Here is a 27,863-nt window from a genome sequence, read left to right on the forward strand (position 1 = left end):
AAACAGAGAAATTTGGTGAGCTGTAAGGCTTGATCTGTCATGAGTGTATTCTGAGTAAAATTCTTCTAAGTCAACAAATTCAAGAGTACATCTACACTGCAATTAAAAACCTGTGGCTGGCTCATGCCAGCTGAATTGGGTTCACAGGGCTGAGGTTAAGGGGCAGTTTAATTCAGAAGTTTTGCTGAGATTAGCTCTGGGATTCACCTACCTGGCAGGGTCTTTAGAGCCCACACTAGAAGCTGAGCCCAGATGTCTGTGCTTCAGTTAAAAAGCACCTTAGCCCCAGTGTTGTGAGCTTGAATCAGCTGGCACTGGCCAGCCCCAGGTTTTTTAACTGCAATGCAGACAGCTGGAAAGACCTGCTTTCACCTTTATCTGACTCCACAACCCCAAGAACAATCTGGAGGATATCTAATTAGGAGACAAATTCTGTCTTCAGCTGCATAGGCACAACATCCATGAATGTCAGGGGGGATCACTGACAAGGATCTATAGACTGAATTTTTTTTTCAGGGAAAAAGATGCTATGCATTTCTAAACTTAATTATTGTTTTAATTACTCTTTTGTGAGGCAGGCCGTGTGCTTGCAATAGAAATGTAGAAATGATTTCAGTTCCTGTGTGCTGCTGAAAATTAAACATTTATTATTTTGTTTTTATATGGTTGCAGTGGGATGCAAATTAGACTCAGAAGAACCTACACCAAATTGTTCTGGAGTTTCGATTTTGTCCCCTTCATCAACATCGCGAAACACAGAGCACACGGACTGAGTTTCACGTATGGTTATCTGATTTGGAAATACCCTAACATGCTTACTTTAATATGTGAAGTGTTGCTCATCAAAATAGGCCACAAAAGGACTTCGGTCTGCAGTCATTCAGCACACCCTGGGCAAAAATTCAGCCCTGGCTGGTGTAAGTGAACACTACTCTGAAGTCAGTGGAAATATGTGCACTTACAAACAGAAGCTGAGTTTGGCCAAAGACTTTGTGTCCAGTCCTGAACATGCTCAAGTTTTTGGCCAAACTGAAATTTCCCATTGTCTATACAAGATCTGGGTGTAAAATGAAGAGGCAGATTCTCGGCTGCTGTAAATTATAGCTCCCGTGGCTTCACTGGAGCTATAATTTATACCACCTAAAAATCTGCCCCAAAGGCCCAAGCTGTCAGATATGCTGTGCATCCACAACACCAGTGAAAACTGTGATTGTTTTCAGGAGTACTGAGCAATCTGAGAGCCTTGTGTTGTCACCCTTGTGTGCCTGTGTCAAGAGTATGATACACAAAGCAAAATGGTAGCAGTTTAGACTCATTTTGCAGAAGTATAGATAACTCCAGAATATACAAGGCAACAGGCATGCAGGCTCTGAGTGAGAGTCTCACAGTCTGACTAACTGTTTGTTTAGTTTCCCTGATGCATACATCATTCTTGGACGTTTTGCATGAGATTGAATGTCATGTTTAGAAAAGCTATTTACAGAGCTGACAAAAATCTCGACTTAAATATAGCTTGATAAGATGCACAATGAAAACTAACACTGGTATCATTTCGCCTAATGTCGCCAACACGATGGGATACTTCATGGGCTAATTCTGTCTCTAATATCAATAGACTAGTATTGGGTATTTAAAGATCTAAGTAAACTATAACACCAAGTTACCACAAATGTTGTAAGTAAATAGTAATGCCTTTATTTTTGTTAAGAACAGCATTTTGAAAATAAAACATTTGCCCATGCTTTACAACCTTTTCAATTTTGTATACTTATATACAGTCATTATGGTACACATTGATTGTCTTGAAAATCCTTCGGAGATGTACTTAAGATACCAGTATGCAACAACCAGCGGAAAAAAGGTATGTTATAAAAACACACATTAATACATTTAATAAATATATATTATCTATCAAAAATGAGCCTTAGCTCTCCTCAATTAATAAAAAGCACCTGCTGTGTAATCTTGTAAGCTGGTAGAATAGTTCAATTGTTTAATTATAAAAGCTACAGTGCTCCCTTTTGCACAGCCTTTGGGTAGGCCCAAGGCATCAAATTCAAACATAACCAATCATGATACCTGTCTGAGACTAAATACAAACTAGCTAAGTCTGCAATAATTGAAACCTACCTTATTTATAGAAACAATTGTGTGCAATTAGAGATCCATTCTATAAGGGGCTATACATCTCCTGGGAAGTTGTAAGCACCCTTAACTCCTACTGCACTTGGGACTGGGTCCTTAATATATGGCTCAAGCTGATTTCTAGCCATTGAATAGAAGCCACTTGTCACAGAAATGTTTTCTGTAAAAAATTTTTAGAATATTTTAGGATTTCATTTTTCTGTATAGGAATGAGGACCACTGTCAAAGTAAAAAAAGGGATAACATAGTAGCTTTTATAGCATAAAAGCTAATTATAACAACAATCCTGAAAAAATTTGTGTTTACAGTTACATAGTACTTTGATCACAGATGCTCTACATTCTAAAAGGCAGAAGTAAACAACTTGTTTACAGTAATAGAAATAAATTAACACAAAGGTGCCTTCAGTCACACATTATTTGTAGCATTTGGCGTTAGACTATCAAATTGCAAAATAAAGTTGCTTATTCTAGTTGTGTGAAGTAAGAAAATGAATAAACTCCTCCTAATCAATTAACAAACCTCCACGCTCACAAATTGCAGCCCCAATCCTTCATGCTGTTGCTACTTGAATAGGATCTATCTCTGCGGTTTGGGCCTCAAACACTGACCAACTCCCTTTGGAACAGGACTGGGCCCCTAATTTGTTAATCCATTCCCATCTAAGAAAACTGAACATCATGTAAACATTTATAAAATAACTAGCCTGGAAAGAATCTCTCAAAATGTGTATAGAACTGAATTTATAAATTTCAGCTGTAGCATGATAGAGCTCTTAAAAGCTGCCCTCCTATTGATGCCATGTTCATCTGATACATATTTATAACACAGACCTTTCAGAGAATTTTACATGTTTAAAATTGACTTTTTAAAATAAAACTTTTGCAGACACACATCACCACTAGGTTTTATATTGTTCCAAATTATGCATTTTCTGGGATAGTAACCATTAATTATCATTTTATCTGATCAAGACTTTAACAGCTAGAGGTACTGCTTGATCACTGCTTAGCATGCAATATTGACCCCTAGCCCTACTCAGTTTCTTAGACAATCTAGTAACCTAAACAGGATATTATAGCCACTTTTTCTTAAAGGTAAGCACACGCTTCCACTTTGTTTCTAAGGGGAACATCAGACATGGATTTAATATGTTCCTTTAATCATGCATGACAGAAAAGTACAGTTCCTGAACCAGAAGCGCTGTTAGAAATAAAACCCTATAAGGTGATCATGGCAAGAATGGCAATATATATCTTGGCTGTAATGCTTAGGGCCTGAGACTGCAGCCCTCACACCTTTGAGCAGAACTATGGCTGTCATTAGGACCTACTCGTGTGTACAAGATTACAGGATTAGGTCTGTTTACTGCAGAAATGAGGTACAGGAAGAAACAGGGAGCCTTTTTAAAAAATAAACAGCTTATCTTTCTTTTTGCAGTATGCGGCAAACCGTGTCCTTCTGTGAAACTACTGAGCTATTCAGCTTTCTTTGTATATTATTTTATTTTTCATTTGAAAATAGAATATATATTTATTACAGCATTTGCAAAATTTTACCCTTGTACATAAACCACACCCTCTTGTAAAAAGAATTGCTTTTAGTATGTAGGAAAGCTAGAAGTAATGTTGACCAAACAGTGAGATACAATGATGCTTTCAATGTTTGATATGTATTAAATGCTAAATAATAAAAGGAATGATTTGCTTTAAAGTAATGAAAACTATGGCAAGAATAATGGGCAGTAAGAACTTGTTATATAACCTTGATAAGCCTTGGTAAAGAGTCCACCTTATCCTAACTCCACAACACAAAAAACCCTGAACCTCCAGCAGTGGAGACTCTACTAGCTATGCATTAAAAGACACACATGCATTAAAAACAAATGCACTCAATGGGGCTATTCCCACAAGCAGGGTTTACAGAATCAGGTCCAACAACAGGAAGAGATTCCCCAAATTACCAGGCTCCTCCTGGAAGGTGATCAGTAGCTTCCCCTTCCCTTGGCATCTTACAGGATCAGCCACCAAAATAAACGTAAGTTATGTGTAATACAGTAGTTTTCCTTTAATCTCTGGGGCTCCTTTTGTCAACCCCAAGCCACAGTCTCTCCTCAGTTAAGAGCCTTTGCTGATGCTTGCCCCTCTATAATTGGGCTTAGTGCCCACAAGTGTGCGTACATAAAAAATTATGAAGAGTTTGAGATCACATAATTCTTTGCTTGTACTCTGGAGTGAGACTGGATCAACAGGGCACCTTAACCGCAGTGGCTGATTCTACATTGCTGAGAATGATCTGACGCTACACTCTCCTGCCATACCGATGCTTCACAAAGTTGCATGAAGCATGCAATCATTTCCATTCACCACAACCAAATCTGACACTTTTTCCATAAGCAGATCATGTCGCATTGCTGAATAATAGTAATTTAGTTGCCACAGACTGACGATGCTTCACTCTAGATGACATTCACATCAGAGATGGAAAGTAGAGCAACCAACATGCTTTACAGACACTTGAAGAGGAAAAAAAAGTAAAGGAGGAAGAATCCCTGCATCCTTTCACACTGTAGTGGCAATCTCTTGTGGCAGCATGTATTAAGTTAGATAAGGGAGTTTGGTGGGACAGAAGTGTGGTGTGTTTTTTTTTGCAAGCAGCAGGCAACCCACCAAAATTAGGCTTGCCTTGCACAGGAGTTAGAGATAGGTTATATCTCACATTTAAGAATGTGTAATGTCCTCTCTTCCATTTCAGAGTGTGCCTATTTCTATTGTAAATTAAATTCACCTTGAATTTTGGAGAGTTTTGTTTTTGTGATTAGCTCATCAGTTCAACAGTGTTCACATTTATATTAAATCCTATCTTAGATTCCAAAGCTCCTGGATGTCTGGCTGCTTTGTTGTGATATTGATTCCTTCCTTAGAAAGATACACTGCTAGGGAATAACATTTGCAACAAAGATTCTTATCATTAGAACCTATAGCCTTTCACCAGAGATGTCTTCCAGTGTAACTTGGCGGAGCAGTTGGTATCTGGAAATAAGGATAATAAACTTGTAACTAAAAGTTCCATCCTGTTCAGAAATCAATGTTAACATTTGCTACTTTGCATGTCTAGCAGTAATAGCATTTTCAGTTTTACAGAAAAATGATACAGTGAAGCTTATCTTTGGATTTTGAACAACATACATACCTCACCATAGGAGAAAGGGTGAATATATTAATCTCTTTTGCTTTACTGTCTAAGGTTATCATCTTTAACTACTGTGCGTGCAATTATTCTCCAGGAACAAGCTTTGTGCCTACCTCAAAAAACCTCTCTAACTCTTCATCCTTAGGATGCCTCTTCCCTGAGCTACTTATTCTGGTATGAGGGAATATAGGAATGGATTGATGCAGGCACCAAAAAGTATGGTGCTCGTTATGGACAGTGTAAGTTATTCTGAGAGTAAGGAATGCGCTTATTTACATCATATTTGGATCATATATCACCCACAGTACTACAAAGGGAAGAAAAATCCCAAGATTCTAATAACTCTTGTTCCCTGTAATAAATCCAAACTATACTTAACATAAATGGTGTGTCTACACAAGGAACTTACTTCGAAGTTACGCACTACATTGAAGTAGCCAGCAGAGAGTCTACACACATTTTTTTCCCCCCTTACTTCAAAGTCCTTACTCCATTCCTGGGAATGGAGTAGTGTCCTACTTTGAAGTAGGGTGTGTGTAGACACTCTACTTCTAAGTTATTTTTATAGTGTAGACACAGCCAAAGTGACCTGCAGCCAGATCACCTTTCTTTGTGGGTATTTTTAATGTGCAGGTTGAGTTAATGGAATCAGCTCATGATTGAAAATAATGAAAACCCAGCTTAACATGAGTGTAAACCAGCACATGAGTAAATTTTAAGAAGCATGTAGATATGCATGAAAATGTGGGAATGAAATTCTCCTTCTTAGCAATAGGACAGAGCTATATACAATTCCCCAAATGCAAATTACACACACAACGGGAATGAGCTTTTAAGAGGCTGTTTGGCACCAGATCTCTAAGCCATTCTTGCAATGACCTTGAATAGTATATCTATTGGATAATAGCATGCCAAACCATTGTGTGAGAGGAAAATTAGTTCACATTAGCATAAAGGTATTTTACATGCCCCCTTATGTATTTCTTTCTCAGGGTAGAATACTGCACTGGTGTGTATATTATAATTGTGAAAAACATATTTTACAAGAGAAGTGAAAATGTGACATCAGCACTATCTGCAACAAAGATTCTTACGCTGAAGAATATACTGGACTGTAACCAAAAGTGTAACTTTAGAATGTTGCAGCAATCCAGCAAAGGAGCCGCAATATACAGGCAGCCAGCAGAAAACCTGGTTCATTCAGTCAAAACTGAATGGCCAAGAAAAGAAGTCCACAAAAATTGTAACTGACCAATCTCAAGGAAGGAATGGAAGAATTACATGCATAATTACTGGAAGAGATTTCATCAGCAATGTTTTCTTTTATATGACCAAAGCAGTCTAAATTCAGAAATTCATTCAGTGAGTAGTGCTTGCACTTTCCCCAGTATATAGCCTAGACTCCTTCCATCATCACAGTTTTATACTTACAGTCCCACCATTTAGTACAACTGCCATCTCAGTCGGTTGATAAACATTGCTTCTGAAGGGAGCACTAGGTCGGCTTCCCAAGCTGCCATTGCGAAACCCTGCAGTTCTTAGAGCTGTGTTCAGAATAAAAGACAGTTTTATTCTCATGCAAACAAATCAAATCTTCCTTTTCATGTTCAAGAATAATACATGATTCCAAAAATTACACAAGTAATTTCAGGTGAAATCCTGATCTCATTGAAGTCAGGAGTAGTTTTACTTAAAGCCATGATTTCAACCCTTAGTTTTATTCTGCCTCAATAGTTATATTTATACATTTCGGGTTGGATCTTAGAGTTTACATTTAAAATTCAGTAAATGAATTAGCACAGGACAAAAAGAAGGAATTGAACTCCCAGTTATAACTGGTGATGTGTTTTTCATTAGTGTTTCCCATCAGGTAGATAATCTCAGTCTGCATTTGCAAAGGTTAAAGTAAAACAACATTTCTGCATTTTCCTGACTTGCAGAAAAACAATGTGCAAAAAATATTGCTTTAGCCAGTAAAGAAACCCTCAAGCATTATTTCAGAGAGTGGGTAATGCACAATGATTTTCTGGCTATCTTCTGTATTTACTTTGAGAAACTAGAATATTACACGAATATTGCTTTTGAATAAGTTGATCATGAAGATTTCCTGAAGCAAAAGATAAAATGCTGTTTATCTAAAAATACATAATTTATTAGGTGATGAGCTTTTGTGGGACAGACCCATGTGTTCAGATCTATAACATTTCCAGTATACTGTTCCACAAAAGCTGATCTCACCTGATAAATCATTTTGTTAGTCTTTAAAGTGCTACATGATTGCTGATTTGTTTTGTTAGAACACAGACTTAACATGGCTACTTCTGTTACTATTCAAAAATATATGGTAGTCTCTCCATTTGATAGTCATGAATTTTACTGCATTTGTTTCTTTTAATATTTACATTTTGAATGAGAGTGGGAAAATAAAAGTTGTGGATATTTATCTCTGAGCCCCATCCTGCAGCAGAGATTTGCATACACTATCTGTTATGTTCAGAGGTGAATAGGCTTTACTGAGCTCACAGGCAACCAAGCAATTTGCCTTCATTTTTATGTGCAAGCTGAGTCATTACAATTGTTCCCCTATCCCTCAGCATTACCGATAACTATGAGGTTGTAGATAGAAACACCTCTGTTTCAGCTGCTCATGAACTAAAATCTCTCTTTTACATTTAATTCAAGTTACAATTCTACAGTCATTGGGTAAGATCCTGGTCCCAGTGAAGTCAATTGGTGTTTTTCCATTGACTACCAGAGCTAGAATTTCACCCAATGGATGCATCTACACTTGCATTGCTCTTTTGAAAGAGGCATGCAAATGAGAGAATTTGAAAAATGCAAATGAGGTGCATATTTGGTACCTCATTTGCATATTCTTATTTCAAAAGAGTGTCTTTCAAAAGAAGAAAACCAGTGTGGACGCTGCCCTTTCAAAAGTAAACCCCATCTTCGAAAGAATCCTTCTTCCCATTAAATAAAGGGAAGAAGGATTCTTTCGAAGATGGGGTTTATTTTCTAAAGAGCAGCATCTACGTTGGTCTTCTTCTTTCGAAAGACATGCTTTTAAAATATGAATATGCAAAATGAGGAGCCAAATATGCAAATATGCACCTCATTTGAGTTTCAATTTCTCTCATTTGCATACCTCCTTTGAAAGTGGAATGCAAGTGTAGACACACCTAACATACAGCAAGACTCATACTGATGATAAGTCATAGGGCTGTATACTGTCCTCAGTCTGCTGCTACAGGTTGAACCTCTGTAATCCAGAACTCTTTCATCCATCAACACCTGTAATTCGGCATTATTTTTATGAGCAGGATGACCATTCCAAGATGGGTGTTGCTTCCCATGGTCCCGTAACATTTGTTATAGGCTGTAGTCCTGCTTCTCTGTGTTCCGTGCTGTTGTTTAGCTGTAATTTACCCTTAAATGTCTTCTAGGAGTCCAGTAACTAGTGGAAGTGTTGGTAATGTGCTAGAAAATATTGACCTCCCATTGTTCAGCAAATTCACTCATCCAGCACTGGGCAGGGCCCAAGGGTGCTGGATGAGAGAGGTTCAACCTATACTCAGAGTTGTGCCCAGAGATGAAAACTAATATAGATCTTTTTCCATGATAGTTTATTAAACAATTTTAGGCCCTGGCCCAGCCAGTACACAATTAAATTTAGTCTTTAATTATACTTGCCTCCTCTGGAAAAAGCATGGTTCAAAAGCACTATTTAAATACTAGGCATTGTGATGTCATTCGTACTTCAGTATTTAAGATACCTGTTTAAAACATGTCCACTTCACAATCAGTAATATTTCTTTTCATATAGAAACTGGTCCCCTCTCAATGTTTTAGCATAAATGATTACACTGGCATTTACTATGTGCTAAAGAAAGTTTAAGATGAATACAGTATGCTATTTCAAATCAAGATATTTTGGAGCTATTTACTGGCTACATAATATACATATCTACTTGCAAATAAATCTTAACAGGAATATGTAACATTAAATTTCATGTTGATGGCTGATTTTTTTTAAATGCTATTGCAAGTAATTTCTAAATTACTATAACATGGGAATTTAGCGGGGGTTGTATTTTGTTTGTTTACAGTTTGCTTTGTGCATTTGTCTAATCATTTGGTCTGCATGCCTTTAACACAACACAAGAGAAACTTTAAAAACCTAAAATTATCTGGGAAACTTGGGTAAGAACCAAATCCTTCATGCCTTATAGGAGTAGCTCAGTTTCCATACGTCCTTTGCTGGAAGTGTGGGACGATCATATTCACTTACATAAAACAGACAATGTTTTGGTAGTTTACCAACATTCACACAAAGCACACCTATGCAAGATTCTCTTCCAAAGCGACACTTAGGCCACTATACTAAAAAGTTAAGGTGACCCAGCTGTCATCACCATGCCCGTTACTGTACAGGTTGCACCTCCCTGGTCTAGCATGGTTGGGATCTGACCAGCCCCGAACAAGAGAATTTGCCAGATCAAGGCAGGTTCCCTGTCACCCGCTCCCAAGATGCCAGCCCCATCCCGCCTCCCCCCACTTCCCACCACTGGGCTGCTCCCCTATCTGCTGCCAGGCTACCCACCATACTGCCATGCCTCACCCTCCCTTCTCCCTGGGCTGCCAGAGGAAGCTGGCTCTGACCCATGCTGGGGACACAGCTCCAGGGCTGCTGGGGTAAGCGGCTCTGGCTCCAGCCCCATGGGGCTGCTGGGGGGAAGCTGGCTCCAGCTTAATGCTGGGGATGTGGTTCAAGCCCTGCATGGCTGCCTCCAGCCCCACAAGGTTGCTCCCCCCGCCCCACAGATTTCCTGGGGGAGATGCTGGCTCCAATGCAGCCCCCTCTCCCACACCCTCAGGGCTGCCAGAGGACATGAGCTGCACCCTCCTGCCTGGCTCTCTGATCCAGTGACATCCCTTGTCCTTCTGGACAAGGGATGTTGCAGGACCAGAGAGTGCTGGTTTTATGAGTTCCAAGCTGTAGTAAGTGCCTCTACTGAAGCAATGCAGCTGCAATGTTTCTAGAGAAGACAAAGCTCAGGGGTCTGCAACCACAATAGCAAGAAGAGCCATTTGTTCAAATTCAGTTAGAAAATCAACACTTCAAGAGCCACAATGAGTATGAATACGAGAGAGTCCTTAATAAATAACATCAAACCATACTTTTTGTACCCCTTCTTTTAAAAAAAGGGCACACACAATGATTTGTACCAGGTAGAAAGTTTGTTACTTTCCCCCCTGGACTGGAGAGCAAATGAGGACAAGGAAAATGCTGTGTCTGGGGATGGGCTCTTAAGCCGGAAGCAGCAATGTTCACATGGACCCTCCATACCCCCACCCATTCCCAGGCTCTATCCCCTTTGGACCCCAAACCCACCCCCCCATCTCCAGGCTCCACCTGTCTTAGCCCCCAAATCCACCCCTCAATCCCCAAGCTTTACCCCCACCATTCCACAAACCCCCCACCCCATCCCCAGGCTTAGCTCCTCTCAGCCGCAACCCATCCTCAAGATTAACCTGCCTCAGCCCCGTGACCCTCCAGCTGCACGCATTGCCCCTCTGTGACTGCTGCCTCCTATGTGGCTGCTGCCTCCTTCTCAGTGGGGCTGTGTATCTCCAGTAAGCCAGACTAGGCCACCCCTCCGACCATCTCTCCCGCGGGCTTACCACCTCCTCCACCTGCAGCACGGGCGGCTCCCTGCTCTGCTGCCGCTGAAATAATGGAAATACATGTAATTAGTTTAACGGCTGGCCCTGACAGCCATTAAACCAATTAAATTTAGTTCTCTTATTTCGGTGGCGGCAGCACCCGGAGCCGCAAACGACTCCTTAAATAGACGCATGCGGCTCTGGAACCGCAGATTGCCGACCCATGACATAGCTGCTTTACATCCACATGACACAAACATTTGTTTATCATAACACCTAATACCAGGGATATCAGACAGGAGATAACTAGATTTTCCTGACAAGATTATATTGTAAATACAATGCCAAATTTTAAAACACCTCAATGAAACCTAGGCTAAAATAAATAATGTACTTTAACAAACCGAGGGGTGGAAATGATGCATAAGTATTTTACAATGAAACACACTATCCAAAGCAGATTGCAACAATCTCCATTAAAAAATACCAAACATGGATAAGAATAATAAACTATTTAGAAATAGGGATCAGCTTGGCTGAGCTACATTAGAATCTCTAAAGAGCAATAAAGGGCCAATTTTAAAAGTGTATCTATTTGAAGGATTTAACAAAAGTTTACAAATCCTCACCATGTAACTATCAGACAAAAATATACTAATATCATAATCCTTCTGTTTAAATAGCCCAACTTTGTGTTCTCTTACCTCTGCATTGGGCTCTAACAACTCCACTGAAGTAATTCAACTTAGCCTGTTTTACATGAGAGTGAGTGGGAAAAAATATTAGGTTCAAAATGCCTAGTGCTTTAACAATAAGGAAACCTAAAAAGGATGGTACTGTCTGCTGCTGGTCCCTTAAAAATATATAGCCCACTTCTTACACAGCTAGAATGAAAACTGCGCTAAGGGCCTTCATTGTTCAGCTCTCTGCCATAAACAGACACGTAAGTATCCTTGTGTCCTTTCCATGACTAGAATGTTGTTCAGGGTTTGATAGTCTCTGCTAGGCAACCAATTTTTGCTTGCCCCTTGAATAATTATTTAAGGCCAGTTTCACTGTGGCTTCAAACTGGGTCTATTCTTCATTTCCTGTCACCTAAAAAATTGCACTGTTATGACAAACATAGCAGATCCTTCATATATAGTGTGTACAGTTTATATAGCATCCAGTCAATAGTTTTTCATCCTTTGTCTACATATCTTCTAACCAGAATATAAACACTGCAGAATAGAGCTTTATCTTGATAGTTGTTTGTAAAGCATCGGGCAGATTATTTATATAGTATCAGAAAATACTTAGGGAACCACTTCTGTGAAAGAATACGTATATTTAATATAGCATCAGTTATTTTGTGGCCCACTCCATGCTCTCTACCCTTGCAAATCAAGTGTTTTTGATGCAAGAAAAAAATCTCAATAGTTACTACTTGTTTACACTGGTATAAATGCGAAAAAAGAAAAAGTCAGGCTGAGTGAGCCAGAAGAATGAATAAACGCAGTTTCCTTTTGTGAGCTTCAGGTTATATTATTAGGGAACTATTTTACTTGTAGTTTAATAATTGCCTTTAGAACTAATTACAAATTACTGACTTTTTTTAACAGAAAGTAGCCTTTGGTTTCAAAATGAAAACTGAATATTTCACTTTCATTTGAATTCTTCCAAGTTTTGGGATGAAAATTTGAAAACTAACAGAATATGTTTTGCACAAAACCCACAGTTTAACAAAACAAAACACATACTACTGGTGTTTGTCAGTTTCTAGTTTTTAGAATACCTCTAAATATTTGCTTCGGGTTTTTCCACTAAAAAAAAAAAAGTTTCATGGAAAATTTTGAAAACAACAACAACAACAACAACAACATGCACTGGAATAGGTGGGAACTGGCCTTTTAAACAAACTCTAGCACAAACCAAATATACTAGAACCAATATCTTGGAACAAATGTATAAATTTCTTTTCTTTTCTTTTAATTTTTGACTATAAAACTGACCAGTATAGGTCCTTTATACAGTAAAATCTCACCTGCATTGTGTTCATCCATTGAAAAGGCTTTGTTTTCCATGTAGCTCCGAGGCAGCTGGATATCTTCCTCAAAAGCAGTTTCACGCATTCTTGGTTGTGAAGTATCAAAATAATTGGGTGTGTTTTCTTGCTGCGATGGAAGGATGGTGCAATGAACTTCTGGGATAGCATGAAAAATAACAAACACCCAACCACTAGAAACCAGTGCAATGGCAAGAGTAGGGTCATTCCATTTGTCTTTTTTCCTCAGCTCCGTATTGCCAAAAAGATACATAGTCATCCAAGCTACCCAAATTAGAATTGAGAAAAAAATCGTTATAATAAGGCAGACTCCATTTTTCTTCCACTTCTTAAACTTTCCACACAAAGTGAACAGAGAGACTCCCATGGTAACCACCATTAAGAACATAACATAAATCAAAGCCATAACAAAATCCACAGGCTCATAATTGCAGGCCAACTTCCTATCTCTCACAACTGTCAGTATTAGCCACTCTGTTGCAATAATGACCTGGACCAGCATCAGACATATTGCCATGCCCACCAGGTGCCAGCCAGAAGGACTTTTACCATGTCGAACTAGTCTACGTAGTCTCCAGGCTTGAGCTAGCAAACAGGAAAAGCACAACGCAAAGATAACTCCCCACAGAAATCTTCGAGTGGAACATACAGTTTCACCTTCCTGGATGATAAACGCAAAAGTCAGCCCAAACAGTCCCAGTGTCCCAACGAGAAAGAGGAAATGCATTCCCAGCGGGCTCTTCTTCTCTTTGTCCTTGATGAATGGCAGCCTCACCAGCAAAATCAGCATCAACAGCAATGTCGTCAGCACTCCTGCTCCAGCAATTGCTTCCACCACTATTCCCCAAATGGCATCCAGGTCACACAGGTAAATATACTGGGGGAGGAGATCCAGTCCGCACCCACTGGACACACTTGAGTTTTCAGAAGAGCCATAACCGATGATGAAGAGGAGGAGGAAAGCTGTGGCTGGGCGGGTTTTCATTTTTCTATCCAAGACAATAAGATAAAGGAACACAACAATGGTTTGTTTTAGCTGACCATGCTTAAGCTTTTCTTTAAAAAACAGCATCATCTACTACACAGTCCCCTTCGAGATCTCATCTCAACGGGAACCATCGCTTTCACACAAGGGGATATGCAGCTTCCATCGCTTCCCTAACACGTACAAGCTAGTGCCCTGTTGGATTCAAAACTTAAAAGGATTCACTTTTGTTTTTACATAATGTGAAGGCAGCGTTTCCAAACGCAGGACTTGGATTCAGCCTCAAATACAACCTTCGTTATTGCTGAAACTAATTATTTATGAAGCAATGAATGCTGAAGTACCTGAGTTTATTTAGTAATCAAATATAACAGAGAAGAGGAGAATGAAATGTGTATAAATAACACTATATATTAAATAAATACAGGGCCTCATTGTAATATAAATATAAGTTAACACCAGAATCAGGACAATGATATCCCATGGAAATACTCCCATTTCAGAGTGGCCCTGTCTACGCTAGCCAGAAACTTCGAAATGGCCATGCAAATGGCCATTTTGAAGTTTACTAATGAAGCGCTGAAATACATATTCAGCACCTCGTTAGCATGCGGGTGGCCGCGGCACTTCAAAATTGACGCGGCTCGTCCACACGGGGCTCCTTTTCGAAAGGATCCTGGCTACTTCGAAGTCCCCTTATTCCCATCTGCTCAATGTGTATTTCAGCACTTCATTAGTAAACTTCGAAATGGCCATTTGCATGGCCATTTCGAAGTTTTTGGCTAGTGTAGATGTAGCCAGTGGGTCTAAGGGAAATCAGACCCAATCTTTTGTTCTTTCATCCCTATGTATACAAGGAACATAAAGTTTGCATTAAAACAAAACATTTTGTTTCCCAGGTTTGTCCAACTTGGGTTAAAATTTCTTTCTGCTACGTCTGCATCTCCTCCCACAATATTCCTTGCCCTACTTTCCCACCCTGCCATCTTCTGCATTTACTGCAGGGAAGGCTTAACTACAGAGACTACATGCAACATTATTAATCAACTGAACAAAGAAGAATGACTCATTGTCCCTAGCAAATGGAAAGCCACCCAGCCACAGAAACAACAAACATGAAACATCATGTGGTCTCTGCATCCTTAAAGTAAACATTCTCTAGAAAAACAACATATCCAGTCATAATATACACAAATGCACCAGCAGAACCAAAAGTTTCTGACTAATTCTCTTTAATTGTTTGCCACCTACCTAAATTCTCCCTGCAGTTTTAGGAAGACAAGGGTACTAATTTCATACCTTTCTAAGCAAAATAATTGTTTGTAAAAATCTTTCAAATGCCACCTTCAAAACTGCATTATGCAACCCATGATAACCATGCTAAGAGGAGGGGTAAAATGCACCCGATATGGGCCATATATGAAGCCTGAATCCCCTCACAGGAGTTGCCCTTTTGATTTCACCAGAGCTATTAAGTGAAAGGAGCTATTCACATGACCAAGCATTTGAAGTATAAGCCCACATTACAAGCACAAATGTAAGCTATTACACACTACTTCTGCACAAGCATCTAACACATGGTCTCCCAAACTGGGGGGCATGCTGAAATTCCCAGGGAGGGGCGTGAGACAACCCAGCACTTGCCTCAGTCATTCCCCACACCTGAAGGAAGAGCTGGCTCTTGCGTCCAGCTCTCAGCCCCTGCCATTTCACATGGGCAGCCCAGCACAAGAGCTATAAAAAGCAGGCAGCTGGGCCATGGGGAGCTAGCTGCCTCCTGCAAAGGTGAGTAAGTGTGGTTTGTGGGGTGGGGGGGAGGAGGAGGATGGGGTTAGATGAGAGGACTGGCAGTGCCTGGCTTTGGGGGAGAGGAGGAGCTCGGGCGGGTAGCTCACAGGCACCTGGGGTGGCTGGCCCGCAGCTCAGGAGGGCAGCTCACCCCGGGAGCATGGGGGATTGGGTGACTTGCCCCAGCAGTGCGGGGCTCAGGCAGGCAGTTCGGGCAGTGGCTGGTGAGCAGGCAGCTGGCCCCGGCATTTTGAGGGTTCACGTGGCTGGCGTGCAGCTCGGGTGGCTGGTCCACAGCTGGTGGGTGGGCAGCTGGCCCTGGTAGTGTGGAAGCTTGGACAGCAGCTTGGGCAGCTGGTGCTGGGAGCGTGGGGGGTGCGGGTGGCAGGCGTCTGGCCCCTGCAGTGCTGGGGCTTGGATGGACAGCTTGGGCAACTGGCTGTGGCAGCTTGGTGGGTGGTTGGCCCCGGCAGCCTGCGGGCTCAGGCAGCTGGCCCGTGGCTCAGGCAGGCAACCGCAGCAGCATGGGGCTTGGGCAGGTGGCCCCAGCAACACAGGGCTCAGGCAGCTGGCCACCTTGGGCTGCGCCAGGCACCCACAAGGAGGGGCCTGTGCTGTTAGCCTGGATGGTCCATAGTCAGTCTCCTAGTATTTCCCAACTTATGAAGAAAATGCAGCTTCATCTTTCACATTAAATTCATTTGTTTCCACTGTTTGTTATGTTAAATTACATTTTTATTGAATTTTTTGGCCAAGAAAAACTATTTGTGCTTATTTTTAATTTTAAATATTTTTATGTCAATATTTTGCGTTTATTTTAAATTATGAACTGAATTTTTTGTTCAAAGGCGTGTTGGATGATGTGGCAGGGCATGAGGGTTTCTCAGAAATCAAAAGCGGGGGGTGATGCCAAAAAGTTTGGGAACCACTGATGTAACATATTGAACAATACACCAAGAAAAAACCAGAAGCTATTGATCAAGAAGATTTCCTAAGACTCAGGTAAACAGCCCCAAACTGGCAAATTTGTACCGATACTTTACAGATCAGAAATACAGTTAATTGAAAACCTGAAAATAAGATGACATGACTTGGAATAGGACTAATGTAACTATAAAATGAACAATGATCAAAGTTATATTTTTTTAATTCTACTACTACAATAACTATAAGTAACAGTAAAAGCCTGACAAGTATCAGAGAGGTAGCCATGCTAGTCTGTATCTTCAAAAACAAGAAGTCCTGCGGCACCTTACAGACTAACAGATATTTTGAAGCATTAAGGTTTCGTGGGCAAAGACCCGCTTTGTCAGATGCATGAGACAGTAAAAGCCTGGTTATTTGGCATGTGGGTAAGTGGCACGTGATGGGGCTGGCTGCTCACTATCCAGACGGGGATAAGTGCAGCAGGACAGCGCCGGGGTAGCCATGGGGTGCAGGGCTGCCAGCCCCAGCTGAAATAACTGGCACATTTCATTGTTTGGCCTCCCCAATTCCCTAGAGATGCCAGATAATAGTACAGTACAAGATTTATCATCAGACTATGGGTGTGTTTACACTGAGCCCTAGTGTCGACAGTTTGATGCAAATAAGCAGTCCTGAAAATGCAAAGGTGGATAATTTACATACTTGTTCATCTAATGTGCATATTAATTAGGCTCATTTGCATATATGTATAACTCAAGCTGTGTAGACATTGTTCTGCCAACAAAAAGCTCCTCTCTCTACAGCCCCTTATGCCTGGAAAAAAAATCAGCATGTGATTAGTAAAGGTAAGATCTGCTATGATTTCTTAGTTTATATTATACAAAGCTGTAAATGTGGAGATATTAAGCAGTCTTCAGAACTAATGTTGTTCATGCCACTACCCTGAGCAATTAGTCATGTCTATTTTAGGTCTCATCTGAGGCCAAAGATTTAAAATAACCACATTTTCTATTAGACATAATAGAAGAGTACATATGCTAATATAGAAGCACAATGCTTTTTCTTTTCATCTCTACTATAAATAAGACATACTTAATGTATTTGAAACAGTAATGTGGTTACAATTATGTACAGTAATATGGTTTTCACAAACAAAACAAAATGTACAACTATCCTGACATATTTGCAGCAATTATATCATTCTGCCCTCGGCTCTTAAGCTACTACCACAGAAATGGGCTTAACTTGAAGAGCGATGTACTGAACCACCACCAAAGTTAATGATTATTTGTCAGCCAAACTGTGTTTTTCTTTAACTGATTGGTAGAGTTTGGTTTTATATTTGAGACCCCAACACCATTCACTGGACCAGTCAACTACTTATCAAAAGCATTTAGTCGCCAGTAAACTAAGTGGCGGGACGGACAGCCACTGCAGGGTGGAAGGGAACCAAGCTCTGCATCCTGGAAGGGGTGGGGCCAAGGGCAGTCAACAGTGCCGCCCTCCTCCCCCAATGCACAGAGTGGTGCAGTAGCTTTGCTGGCACTTCAAAGGGGCCTGGAGCTCTGGTCACTGCTACTGCCACAGTCACAGAGGCAGCGCTAGCTTGAGCCCCAGGCCCCTTGGGCTCAGGGGCAATTGCCCCCTTTGGCCCTTTCCTCCCACCTGGTGGCAGGCCTGAAACTAAGGTTACTTTTAAATTGAACAGCTGTTACAGTGAATACATTCACTGGAGTATGAAAACAGAGTTAGTCAAGAGAGGACCTATTCTGAATACAATCTTGCAATACACATGAGAAGCCCATACAACAGGGATGGGGCCCATTTTTTGGGTTGGGGCCACTGACCTGCAGAAAAATCAGCCGCGGTGAGACAAGTGAGAAGTAAAAACAAAAACCCCACACCTCACTGATGTGGTCCCCAGCTGAAAAGCAAAAACAAAAAGACACTCCCCTTATTCCACCTAGATGGACAGACGGGGTGAACAGATTTTGTGGGTGTGCCTAGGCTCTGCGGTGGGGCCAAAAGCAAGGGGGCTGCCAGGAAGTGGGCTTGGCATGTGGAGTATGGATGGAAGGGAGGGTATATGAGTGGGCTGGAAGTTGGAAGGCCTAGGAGGGTGCAGGAGCAGGCTGTGGGTGGGCCATCTGCGTAGGAGAGTGGTGCAGGAGTGAGCTGGGGAGGGAATTCTGGGCAGGAGAGGGTGCAGGCTGAGGTGGAGGGGTCTGGACAAGAGGGAGTGCAGGAGCATGCTGGGGTGGGGGTGTCTGGACAATATGGAGGGCACTTACCTGGCACATTGCCCCCGCCTTTCCATGCTGCTCTGACTGGGTACAAGTCTGGCCAGAGTGGTTGAGGAAAAAGCCTCTTCAGGCAGCACTGTGCTGCACTGCCGTTCCCCCAGCCGGGAGAGGTGGAGAGGGAGTGGCGGCAGTGATGTCACAGGGAGCCTGGAGCTGATTCTCTCCTCCCCCCCTGCAGGTAGGTAGAGCCTATGGGCTGGATCCTGCCCCAGCTTGCCAGACTCTGGCTGGCAATTTCTGTGGCGTGCATATGTTCAGATGCTGGGGGGGAGCCCCAAGCCTTGGGGGCCAGATCCAGGCAAACCACAGGCTGGATCCAGCCCAAAAGCTGGGGGGGCAGGTGTTCCTTGCCTTACAATAAAGTCTCATGGACTTTGATGGAACTATTCACTAAGAAAGCATTACTTACAGGAGTAAGTGTACTGGATCAGACATCTGATTGGGCTCTTCTAGTATCCAGAGACACCTAGCAAAGGCCACTACCAAACCTGTTGTGCAGAGAATGACACACGGGGCAGGGAGGAAATCTTTACTGACACTGGGATGTTTCATGCCTATAATCCACTAGTGCCAGTGAACCCTGTTGATCTTGAGAATGCAGGTCAGCCTCAAACCACGCTCCTAGAACCAAGCCTTGCAGGAAGGGGAATAGGCAGCACTAACCCATATAGGCCAGGAACAACTCTCAGAGGTACAGTCCCTGAACAACTGTGATAGCACATTGATTCAAGGATACTCCACAACCTAGAGGAGTCACAGTCTAGACTGTACATGTATGTAATGGGCACGTCCTCACTGGTACAAGAGTGAGGAAGAAACATTTGGGGCTTCACTGTACTCTGTTTAAAAACAAAACAAAACCCACTCAATGATATGTGTAATCCCCAAAGACAGACACAGGGTACTCGAGTGAGTGAAGTCTCTGCTCTACAGCCTTTGCTGAGAGCCAGCGGACCTTTGATTAACGTGATAGAGCCCAGTGCTTTAGCCCCTATAGTTGCAAATTCAATCCTGCAGCCTGGGTCTGTCAGTATCACACGTTTGAATTCAGCAGTCATACATAGCAAATAAAGGCAAGGTTGCTATCAGGATTTGAATACAGACCAATAGCAAATCAGAGGTTTCCACATCCACAGCTGTGAAGGTCTTACTATAAACCAGCATGTAATTTAAAATCCATGTGGATAGTCTTGTTAGTGAATAAACAATGAGGCACACACAAGGTACTGGCAAAGTTACATGCAGCAGAAGTCACAAGCCAGAGTTACTTTGTTAACATGTTTTGAGGCACATAATGTTTAAACGGACCAAACCTAAGAAGCCCTGAGCACTCAACTCCATTCAGAACAAAGTGACTAAGCCCACTTTTAAAGGAGTCAGTTCAATACTGGTAACCACAGAAACTAAACATTTAAGCAACTAGTCATGTGGATCATCATGAAGATTTCCCTCTACTTTGAAGTCTTCTGGGCTTGGAAAGACTATGATAAACTGCCTTTTAAATTAAGGTTATTTTAAATTTGATTTATCCCAATGCATCTGAATTAGAAGATACACATATTACATTGGTTTCAATTCTAGCATTGTTGATTAGTTGCTCTCCAAAACTGGAGAGTGATGAATTACATGCACGGATCTCCAATTCAAAGATATTGTCCAGGTCTGGGAACTTTATTCATGTCATGTTACCCTCATGTGATTGAGCTATTTTAGGACAGTCTGCTTCCATGGAGATTGTTCTCCATGGGTAATCAGTCATATTGTCAACCCATCATTTATTTCCTGTTCCTGTTTAGATATTCTTATCTCCCATAGAGGAAGCAGTACGTGTCTTTGGAGAGAGAAGTCACCAGCAAAATCCAACTCAGAAAAAGTGGAGTTGTCAAACTATATTGGGAGTTTTTTCAAATTGTTCCTAATTGAGTCATGACTTTTGCGAGAGCTGTGTACTCTAGTTTGGAGATATTTATTTGTTCTCTTTAGAAAGCATCATGATATCTCCAATAGTACTTAAGGAGAAGTATGCCATTGCTGCTGGGAGTTATGAGGATCAGACAGCTAGCAGAGGAGAAGCGAGCGCACAGAAAGCACACTAAGGACTTGCCTGACACCCACCACATCTGCAAGAGATGCAGCAAGGACTGTCACTCTTGTGTGGGTCTTCATAGTCACAGTAGACACTGTAAATGAAGTCCTCAATTGAAACTATAAAGGGCGCGATCCATAGTCTATGCAGACTAAAGGATGCCTACTAAAGGTTTCACTGCTATAGAGTCAGAAAGACAGATTACCAACAGGGGGAGAAATTGGAAATTGCCCCAGGCCTGAAGCTTTGGTTGCAGCTGCTGCTACCTTGACAGCAGCAATCAGAACTCCAGGCCCATTTGAAGTCTGGAGTGTGTCTATGGAGAGGAAGAGTGGTGGGAGGGGCAGCATTGCTGATTGCCCTAGGCCCTGTCCCTCCCCAAGTGGAGCAGCCCCTGCCCCCTTGCCCCAGGGCCTGCAGTGGCTATCAGCCCCACTGAGCTAATCCAGCCCACTGAGCTGAGCCAGGACTAAGTGCTCCTGACACCACTCCTGACAGGTGTTAGAGTAACTGGTTCTCAAAAACCTCCAATGGTGGACTCCACAACCTTGTTTGAAAGCCTATTTGAAACTTTAGCTATCCTTAGTTAGAAAGTATTTCCTAATATCTAACCTCAGTCTCCCTTACTGCAGATCAAGTTGATTATTTCTTGTCCTATCTTCAGTAGACACACAGAACAACTGATCACCATCCTGTTTGTAATAGTCCTTAATGTATTTGAAGACTTCCCGTGTTCCCAGTTTTCTTTTCTGAAGAAACATCCCCAGTTCTTTTAACAAGGGATAATGTTTGTTGCTCTCCTCTGAACTATTTCCAATTAGTTTACATCCCTCCTAAAGTGTGGCACACAAAAATGGGCATAGTACTCCAGCTGAGGCCTCATCAGTGCCACACAGAAAGGGACAGTTTCCTCTTGTGTCTTACATATATAACAGGCCAGACTATTAGCTACTTTTGTAAATGCATCACAGCATTGGCTTATGTTTAATTTGTGATCCACTATAACCTCCAGATTAGGGATGTAAAATCCCATTTAATTAGTTAACCAGTTAAACACCAGGTTTAAACCAGTTAACTTATTAAAATGGGGGGTGGCGGGGGGAGCTGAAGAGTCAGTTCCAATCTGACTAGGCTGGAGCAGCCTCCCCTTCCACAAATAGGGAATGCTCCAGCCAGGCTGGAGTGCCCCTACCCTGGCACGGCACCACTGTGGGTGGGGGGCACTCCAGGACAATTGAAGCAAGACCCTGCCCACAGTGGCCCCATGAAGCTGGGGCATCCCCCTGCCAGCCCCTGCTGGTTAGCCATTCAGAGTGAGGCTTACCACTTAGGTTAAATGTTAACATTCCTCCGCCAGATCCTTTTCAGCAACACTACTGGCTAGTCAGTTATTTCCCATTTTGTAGTTGGGCATTAGTGTATATTATTGAGTCCTACCACAGTTCCTGTCCACACTGGGCCTTGTAACAGTATCTTAAAGCATTCCCAGACATGCTTATAGCCAAAGAACTTGTCTGCCCTGTAAGCACAATCATGCAATTTAACCTATTTACAACACACTGGGCCCTTAAGCTTGGTTACAGCTTGCAGTGTAGAATGATTCTTAATGGTATTTCATAATCAGGTTAAACCTCAGCTAAAATTTTGTCCCTAACATTGTTACAGAGCTCTGCCAGAGAAGAAAACTTCATCTTATAGCACAGGGACATGGTGGCATCCTAGCCTCTTTCCTTATGTAAGTTAGATCAGCCCACACGGGAAGTCTAAAATATGCATCTAGCAAGGAGGTTGTTGAGAAGGAGCAAGTGTCCTGTGAATACTGGATAAACCAAATGTACCTCTGTTACAATCATGCAGCAGACTCAGAGACCTTGTCTATACTGGATTTTTTTTGGTGGGTGGGGGAGGGGGAATCTTTCATTCTTGCAGTACCACCAGTGTTCTGAGCAGAGTTCTAGGAGCCCAGGGTAAATAAATAAAATGGGGTATTAGCTACGTTTGTGCTACCCCCATTGATTGCTAGCATTGAACAAACTCTCTGTCCTTCTGCAACATGAGACTTCAAAAACATACACGAGCAATGTCAGAGCCCCAACATAGCTGGAGCTGCCTGTGGAAACAGTTTTGATTGGGGCAGTCACAGCACAGAAGCAAAGCTATTGTAGAATTTTTTTTTCAAACAATCCCATCTCACAAATTAGATGTCATGCCCCCAGTCTAAACCACCATGGAACCCTTGGCATGTGAAAAGAATGTTTGCTATATTTTAGGTTCTTCGGTAAATATATTTCCAATATCCGCCTCAAAGAGTAACTGCAATGCAGTGCAAACTAAGTCAGAACGGCTTCACTATCCAGTAACACAGGCTCAAATGTTGATCTCAATTACACCAGTCCACATCCAAACTAACTCTAATTTTTAACTAAAAGTAGAGTTTGGCTTCAGTGTATGATTCACAGGAGGAACGGCCAACAGCACATCACTCCAGCAATTAGCAAGCACTCTGATAAACCACCACAAGGAGAATGAAGGACTAAAAACTAGCTCCCAAAAGTTGTCATGTTTAAGAACCTTACAATAATGCTTCTGTGCAGCTGACCTTTAACAGATAAAGTAGCTGAGTCAGCTCCTTAGCTGATGTAAATCTGCACAGCTCCACTGCCTTCAGCTGAGCATCTGGCCAGCCTAGTGCATGTAAAGATATCACAGTGCACTGCACCTTTTTAAAAAAAGCTTGCATTGACTTTCTCAACCTGAATGAAGTTTTACAGACACTTTAAATGATTACATAACAATATTAAACTTGTAAAAAAAAAAATCAATGGCTTGCACATGTATCCCCTTATAAAAACATCCAACTCTCTAAATCTGAACAGGAAAGAGAGTACTATACAAAAGTCATTAGTGATGCAATTACCAATCATGTTCTTACATGGTGAAATAGCAGAAGAGTTAATGGAGGCCAGATGGGCCAATTATTAACCTAGTAGTGTCAAGGCAGAGAAGAAATCCTAACTGGAGAAGGAAGCTCACCTGTTCAGGAACAGGTAGGGCCTGTATACAGCCAGGTAGCAGGCTACACAGAGGAGTGACTGCTGTGAAAAGCTACCGCTGAAATGGGGAGGCAATACTTTAGGAAGAGGGAGGAGCATTAAGGGGCTGCAGTGACTCCCTGAGTAGAGGAAGTCTCAGGCTGGCAAACCCAGAGAGGGTGGAAACCTGTGATGTAGGAAGAACCTCAAGGTAAGAACAGCGAGGGAGTTTGTGTTTCTAGCACTGTCTGTGCATACAGGAACCCTGGGGTGGAATTCGGTATTGAGAGAGGGCCTTTGTTTCCCTTACAGCAGGATGTTGGAAAGACCAGCCAGCCAGCTGGTCTGGAAAGGACTGGGATCTCCCCAGGAGGGGAGGACTTTAGTGACTTAGCTACAGGACCAAGCCACAAAGAGGAGACTGCAGATTTGGGAGTCAGCAGAGCTGCAGAGATGTCACCACCAGAGGAAGAACATGAGATGACAGAGCTAATCCACAGAAAGGCCAGCAGGAGGCCCCACAAGTGGTGAGTGTACCTGCAGGCACATGGGCAGACTTCATCACTTTATTTTAACCACTGGTAGCACCACAAAGAAAATGCCACCACCACCACAAAATCTCCATGCAATACTTTGAGTTGCAAATTAATCATAAAGATTGGATTTGGACTCAGTCCTTTTATAACTATTCCTGTATCTTAAAAACACCTGTTGGAGTGTTGAATAAAACTAAATTCTACCATTGTTTACAAAACAAACAAGCAGTCCTGCAGCAGTTTAAAGACTAACAGTGATATATTAGGGGATGCGCTTTTGTGGGACAGACCCACTACTTCAGATCTGGAAACTCTGATCTGAAGAAGTGGGTCTGTCCCACAAAAGCGCATCCCCTAATATATCACTGTTAGTCTTTAAACTGCTGCAGGACTGCTTGTTTGTTTTGTGGAGATACAGACTAACACAGCTACCTCTCTGTGTCTAGTATTTTTATTCATGTATAGATAGGTATCTGCACTAAGAAGGTCTAAAGAGCATTGGGCTTTGCGTTACAGTGATTAGGTAGGTGATCAAAACAAAAAGGCAGTCCAGTAGCACTTTAAAGACTAACAAAATAACTTATTGGGTGATGAGCTTTTGTGGGAAAGCTCACCACCCAATAAATTATTTTGTTAGTCTTCTGAAGTGCTACTGGACTGCCTTTTTGTTCTGATAGAGTAGCACAGCTATCTCTCTGTTACTATGCATCTGATGACTCTCTTTCTGACTTCTGGGAATGTCCCTATTAATGTAAGAACTTCAATCAAGGACTCACTTTTCACTCTGTTACACACAAAGAGTAATTGTAATTTCCTTCTTAGCAGTGGGGAGAACCCCTCAACATACAAATACAGTACATCACAGCCAACTTGTGCAATTGCTATAGGTTGCAGTTTTACATACAAATTATTACACGTCTTAAGTGCACTGTTATAAGAACTCCTCTTTATCTTTGAGATAAACATTACATCAGCTGTAAACAAAGTGGCCAGAGAAGCGTTAAGTTCCTGCCCCTATTTGGCTGTTTTAAGGGTATGTTAGAAACTGTTAACTAGACAACAAATCACCCAACCCTCCCACCCTCTGAGACCAGTGGCTCAGCCAAAGGTATGCGTACCCTGAGGGCAAACAGAGGCCTGCTGCCATCTCAACTCATCCAGGTGTTTGCCTAGTTTTACAACAAGCTATACAAGAAGCACACAGGATATCAGTACAAACTAAAATTTCAGGAGGGCAATGAGTTGTTTATAGTGTTCTATATACACTGGTATGTAAGTACAGGATTTACGCTCAAATTGGTTTATATAATTATATAGTAACACTGAAAATAAGCATTTTGTCAGTAACAGGGTGCTGTGACAATGGGGTTATGCCTGCTGTAAACAGAGGTTTAAAGTGAGGTAAAACTGGGGGCCACAAAAGACAAATAAGACTGTTAAAAGGGGCTATAGCGTTGTCAGCAAAGGTTGAGGGCCACTGCTCCAGCCAGCCTGGGGGTTTCCATTTCATGCATTTGACCAAGTGGCTTCCAGCCGAGGAAAGCTCACGCCCACATCAATGTGTTAGCCATGAAGGTGCCCCAGGACTTCTGGCTGTTGCTGAAACCGACCAACAGGGCTGCCCGGGGAAACTTGCCCCCGCCTGTAACGTGCACAAGGTACCACCGCAGCTCCAACCAGCCCATGTACCGGCGAGCCCCCACAAAGGCAGGCACGGGGCTGGCCCCATGTGCGGCTTTGCTCCAGCTCCCGGCGGAGGCAAAGCGAAGCGCAGCCGGAGGCTCTCTCCGGCGCAGCACCCTCAGCCGAGCAGTCTGGTCCCCTCGCACGCGGCCGCCCGCTCTTTGTCCTAGAGCTCCCCTCGCCGCTCCATTGCGCCCTAGCCCCCTGTGTGCCACTCCTGCCCGCCGCCCCCGGCCCGGCCTCCCCTGCCTGCCCTAGATCCCCGCTAATCCCGCGGCAGCTCCAGCTGCAGCCTGCAGTCAGCCGCCGGCTAATTCCGCCCGAGCTGCAGGGGCTGCGGTCCTGGCGCGTCTCCGGCGCTCGCGGCGGGCCCGACCTCTGCTGGAGCCGCTCAGCCACCGCGCCGCGAGCTGCTGCCCGGGGCCGAGAGCACCCCCAGGTCTGCACTGGCCGCCCCGGCTCGTACCCCACTGCTGCGGGGAGGGGGGGGGAGCGCCACATTGCCCCGCAGGGAGCGTCCGGCTCCCTCAGCCGCCCGAGAGCCCCCCGGCTACCGCACTGCCCCCTTTGCAGCAGCCCCCGCCCCGCGCTGCCGGGCTCAGCTCGCCCCAGGGCAGCCGCGCCTCTAGGGACCCCTAGCGAGTCCCCCCTTTCTCGGAGGGGGTGGGGGGGCCATAGCGGCTGGCAGCCGGGGCGGGGGGGGGGGAGATTTGCTTCGCACCAACATAGCCCCCGGCTGGAAACTTGCGTCCCGCGCAGCCGGGGGCCCAGTCGCTGCAGCGCGGGGGGGGAGTCGGCCCTTCGCAAATAGGATTAGAAATATCCCCCGTTAAGCCCCCCAGCGGGAGGGGCGGGGCAGGACTGATCCGCGCGCCTCGGGCTGCGCTGGGGGCTGCTCGGTCCCCCTGCCCGCTGCTCGGCCGGGTCCCGCTTCCCCGTCCTCCGCCGGGTACGAGCCTTTCCTCCAGCCCCGCTCCGCCCGCCCGCCCCAGGGCTTCCCCTTCTCCCCGGTCCAGCCGCGCCGGGCGCCGCGCCGGGCGCTGCCCCCACACTCACTCGTGGCTGCTGGGGGCCGCTCTGCGGTGGGCGGGGGCGGGGTCTGGCTCCTTCACAGCCCGCGGGCAAGTCGCATGTCTGCCCGGCCCCGGGACGCTGTGCAGCCGGGAGCCCGGCGACGCGCGCGGGACACAGCAAGCCTGGCCGCGCTCTGCGCTGAGCGGCTGACAGTCCGCGGTGGGGCTGCGGCTCGCCCCGCCCCCAGGCCCGGCCGCCGACAGGGCCCCACCCCCGTGGGCGGGGGGAGCGACACGCACCGCACGTGTGGAACACCCCCCCACAGCGCAGACGCGCGTGTCCGAGGTGACCCAGGCACCCCCCCTACACACACACTCGCGCCGCCCCATGTGCCTATCCCCCCGCAGCGCCCATCTGCAGGGCACCACACACACACACGAAGGGGAGCCCCACGCAGGGCCCCC

At 43.7% G+C, this 27,863-nt stretch overlaps 2 protein-coding genes and 1 long non-coding RNA gene across 4 annotated transcripts in view; 2 read left to right on the plus strand and 1 right to left on the minus strand.

Moving 5' to 3' along the window:
* IQCK (IQ motif containing K) overlaps positions 1–4,035 on the plus strand; it is a 101,788-nt gene extending 97,753 nt beyond the window's left edge. The window contains exons 9-10 of one of the 2 annotated variants that reach the window (XM_075010671.1): positions 673–780; positions 1,779–4,035. In XM_075010671.1, coding sequence (XP_074866772.1) covers positions 673–773 — 101 coding nt within the window. In that variant the 3' untranslated portion in view covers positions 774–780; positions 1,779–4,035. Of the gene's footprint in view, positions 1–672 lie in introns of both variants that reach the window. The other variant, XM_075010670.1, reaches the window with a different exon arrangement.
* Positions 847–27,624, minus strand: GPRC5B (G protein-coupled receptor class C group 5 member B). Its single transcript, XM_075010669.1, has 4 exons — positions 27,442–27,624; positions 13,025–14,034; positions 6,769–6,881; positions 847–5,177 (listed from the first exon to the last, which is right to left on the minus strand). The coding sequence occupies exons 2-4, from the start codon at positions 14,028–14,030 to the stop codon at positions 5,133–5,135; spliced, it is 1,164 nt and encodes a 387-aa protein (XP_074866770.1). The 5' UTR covers positions 14,031–14,034; positions 27,442–27,624; the 3' UTR covers positions 847–5,132.
* LOC142021619 (uncharacterized) overlaps positions 24,636–27,863 on the plus strand; it is a 288,908-nt gene continuing 285,680 nt past the window's right edge. The window contains exon 1 of the long non-coding RNA XR_012647719.1: positions 24,636–24,693. This is a non-coding gene — a long non-coding RNA (uncharacterized LOC142021619). The remainder of the gene's footprint in view (positions 24,694–27,863) is intronic.

Source organism: Carettochelys insculpta, chromosome 16 (assembly GCF_033958435.1).
Source record: "Carettochelys insculpta isolate YL-2023 chromosome 16, ASM3395843v1, whole genome shotgun sequence".
Lineage (NCBI taxonomy): Eukaryota > Metazoa > Chordata > Testudines > Carettochelyidae > Carettochelys > Carettochelys insculpta.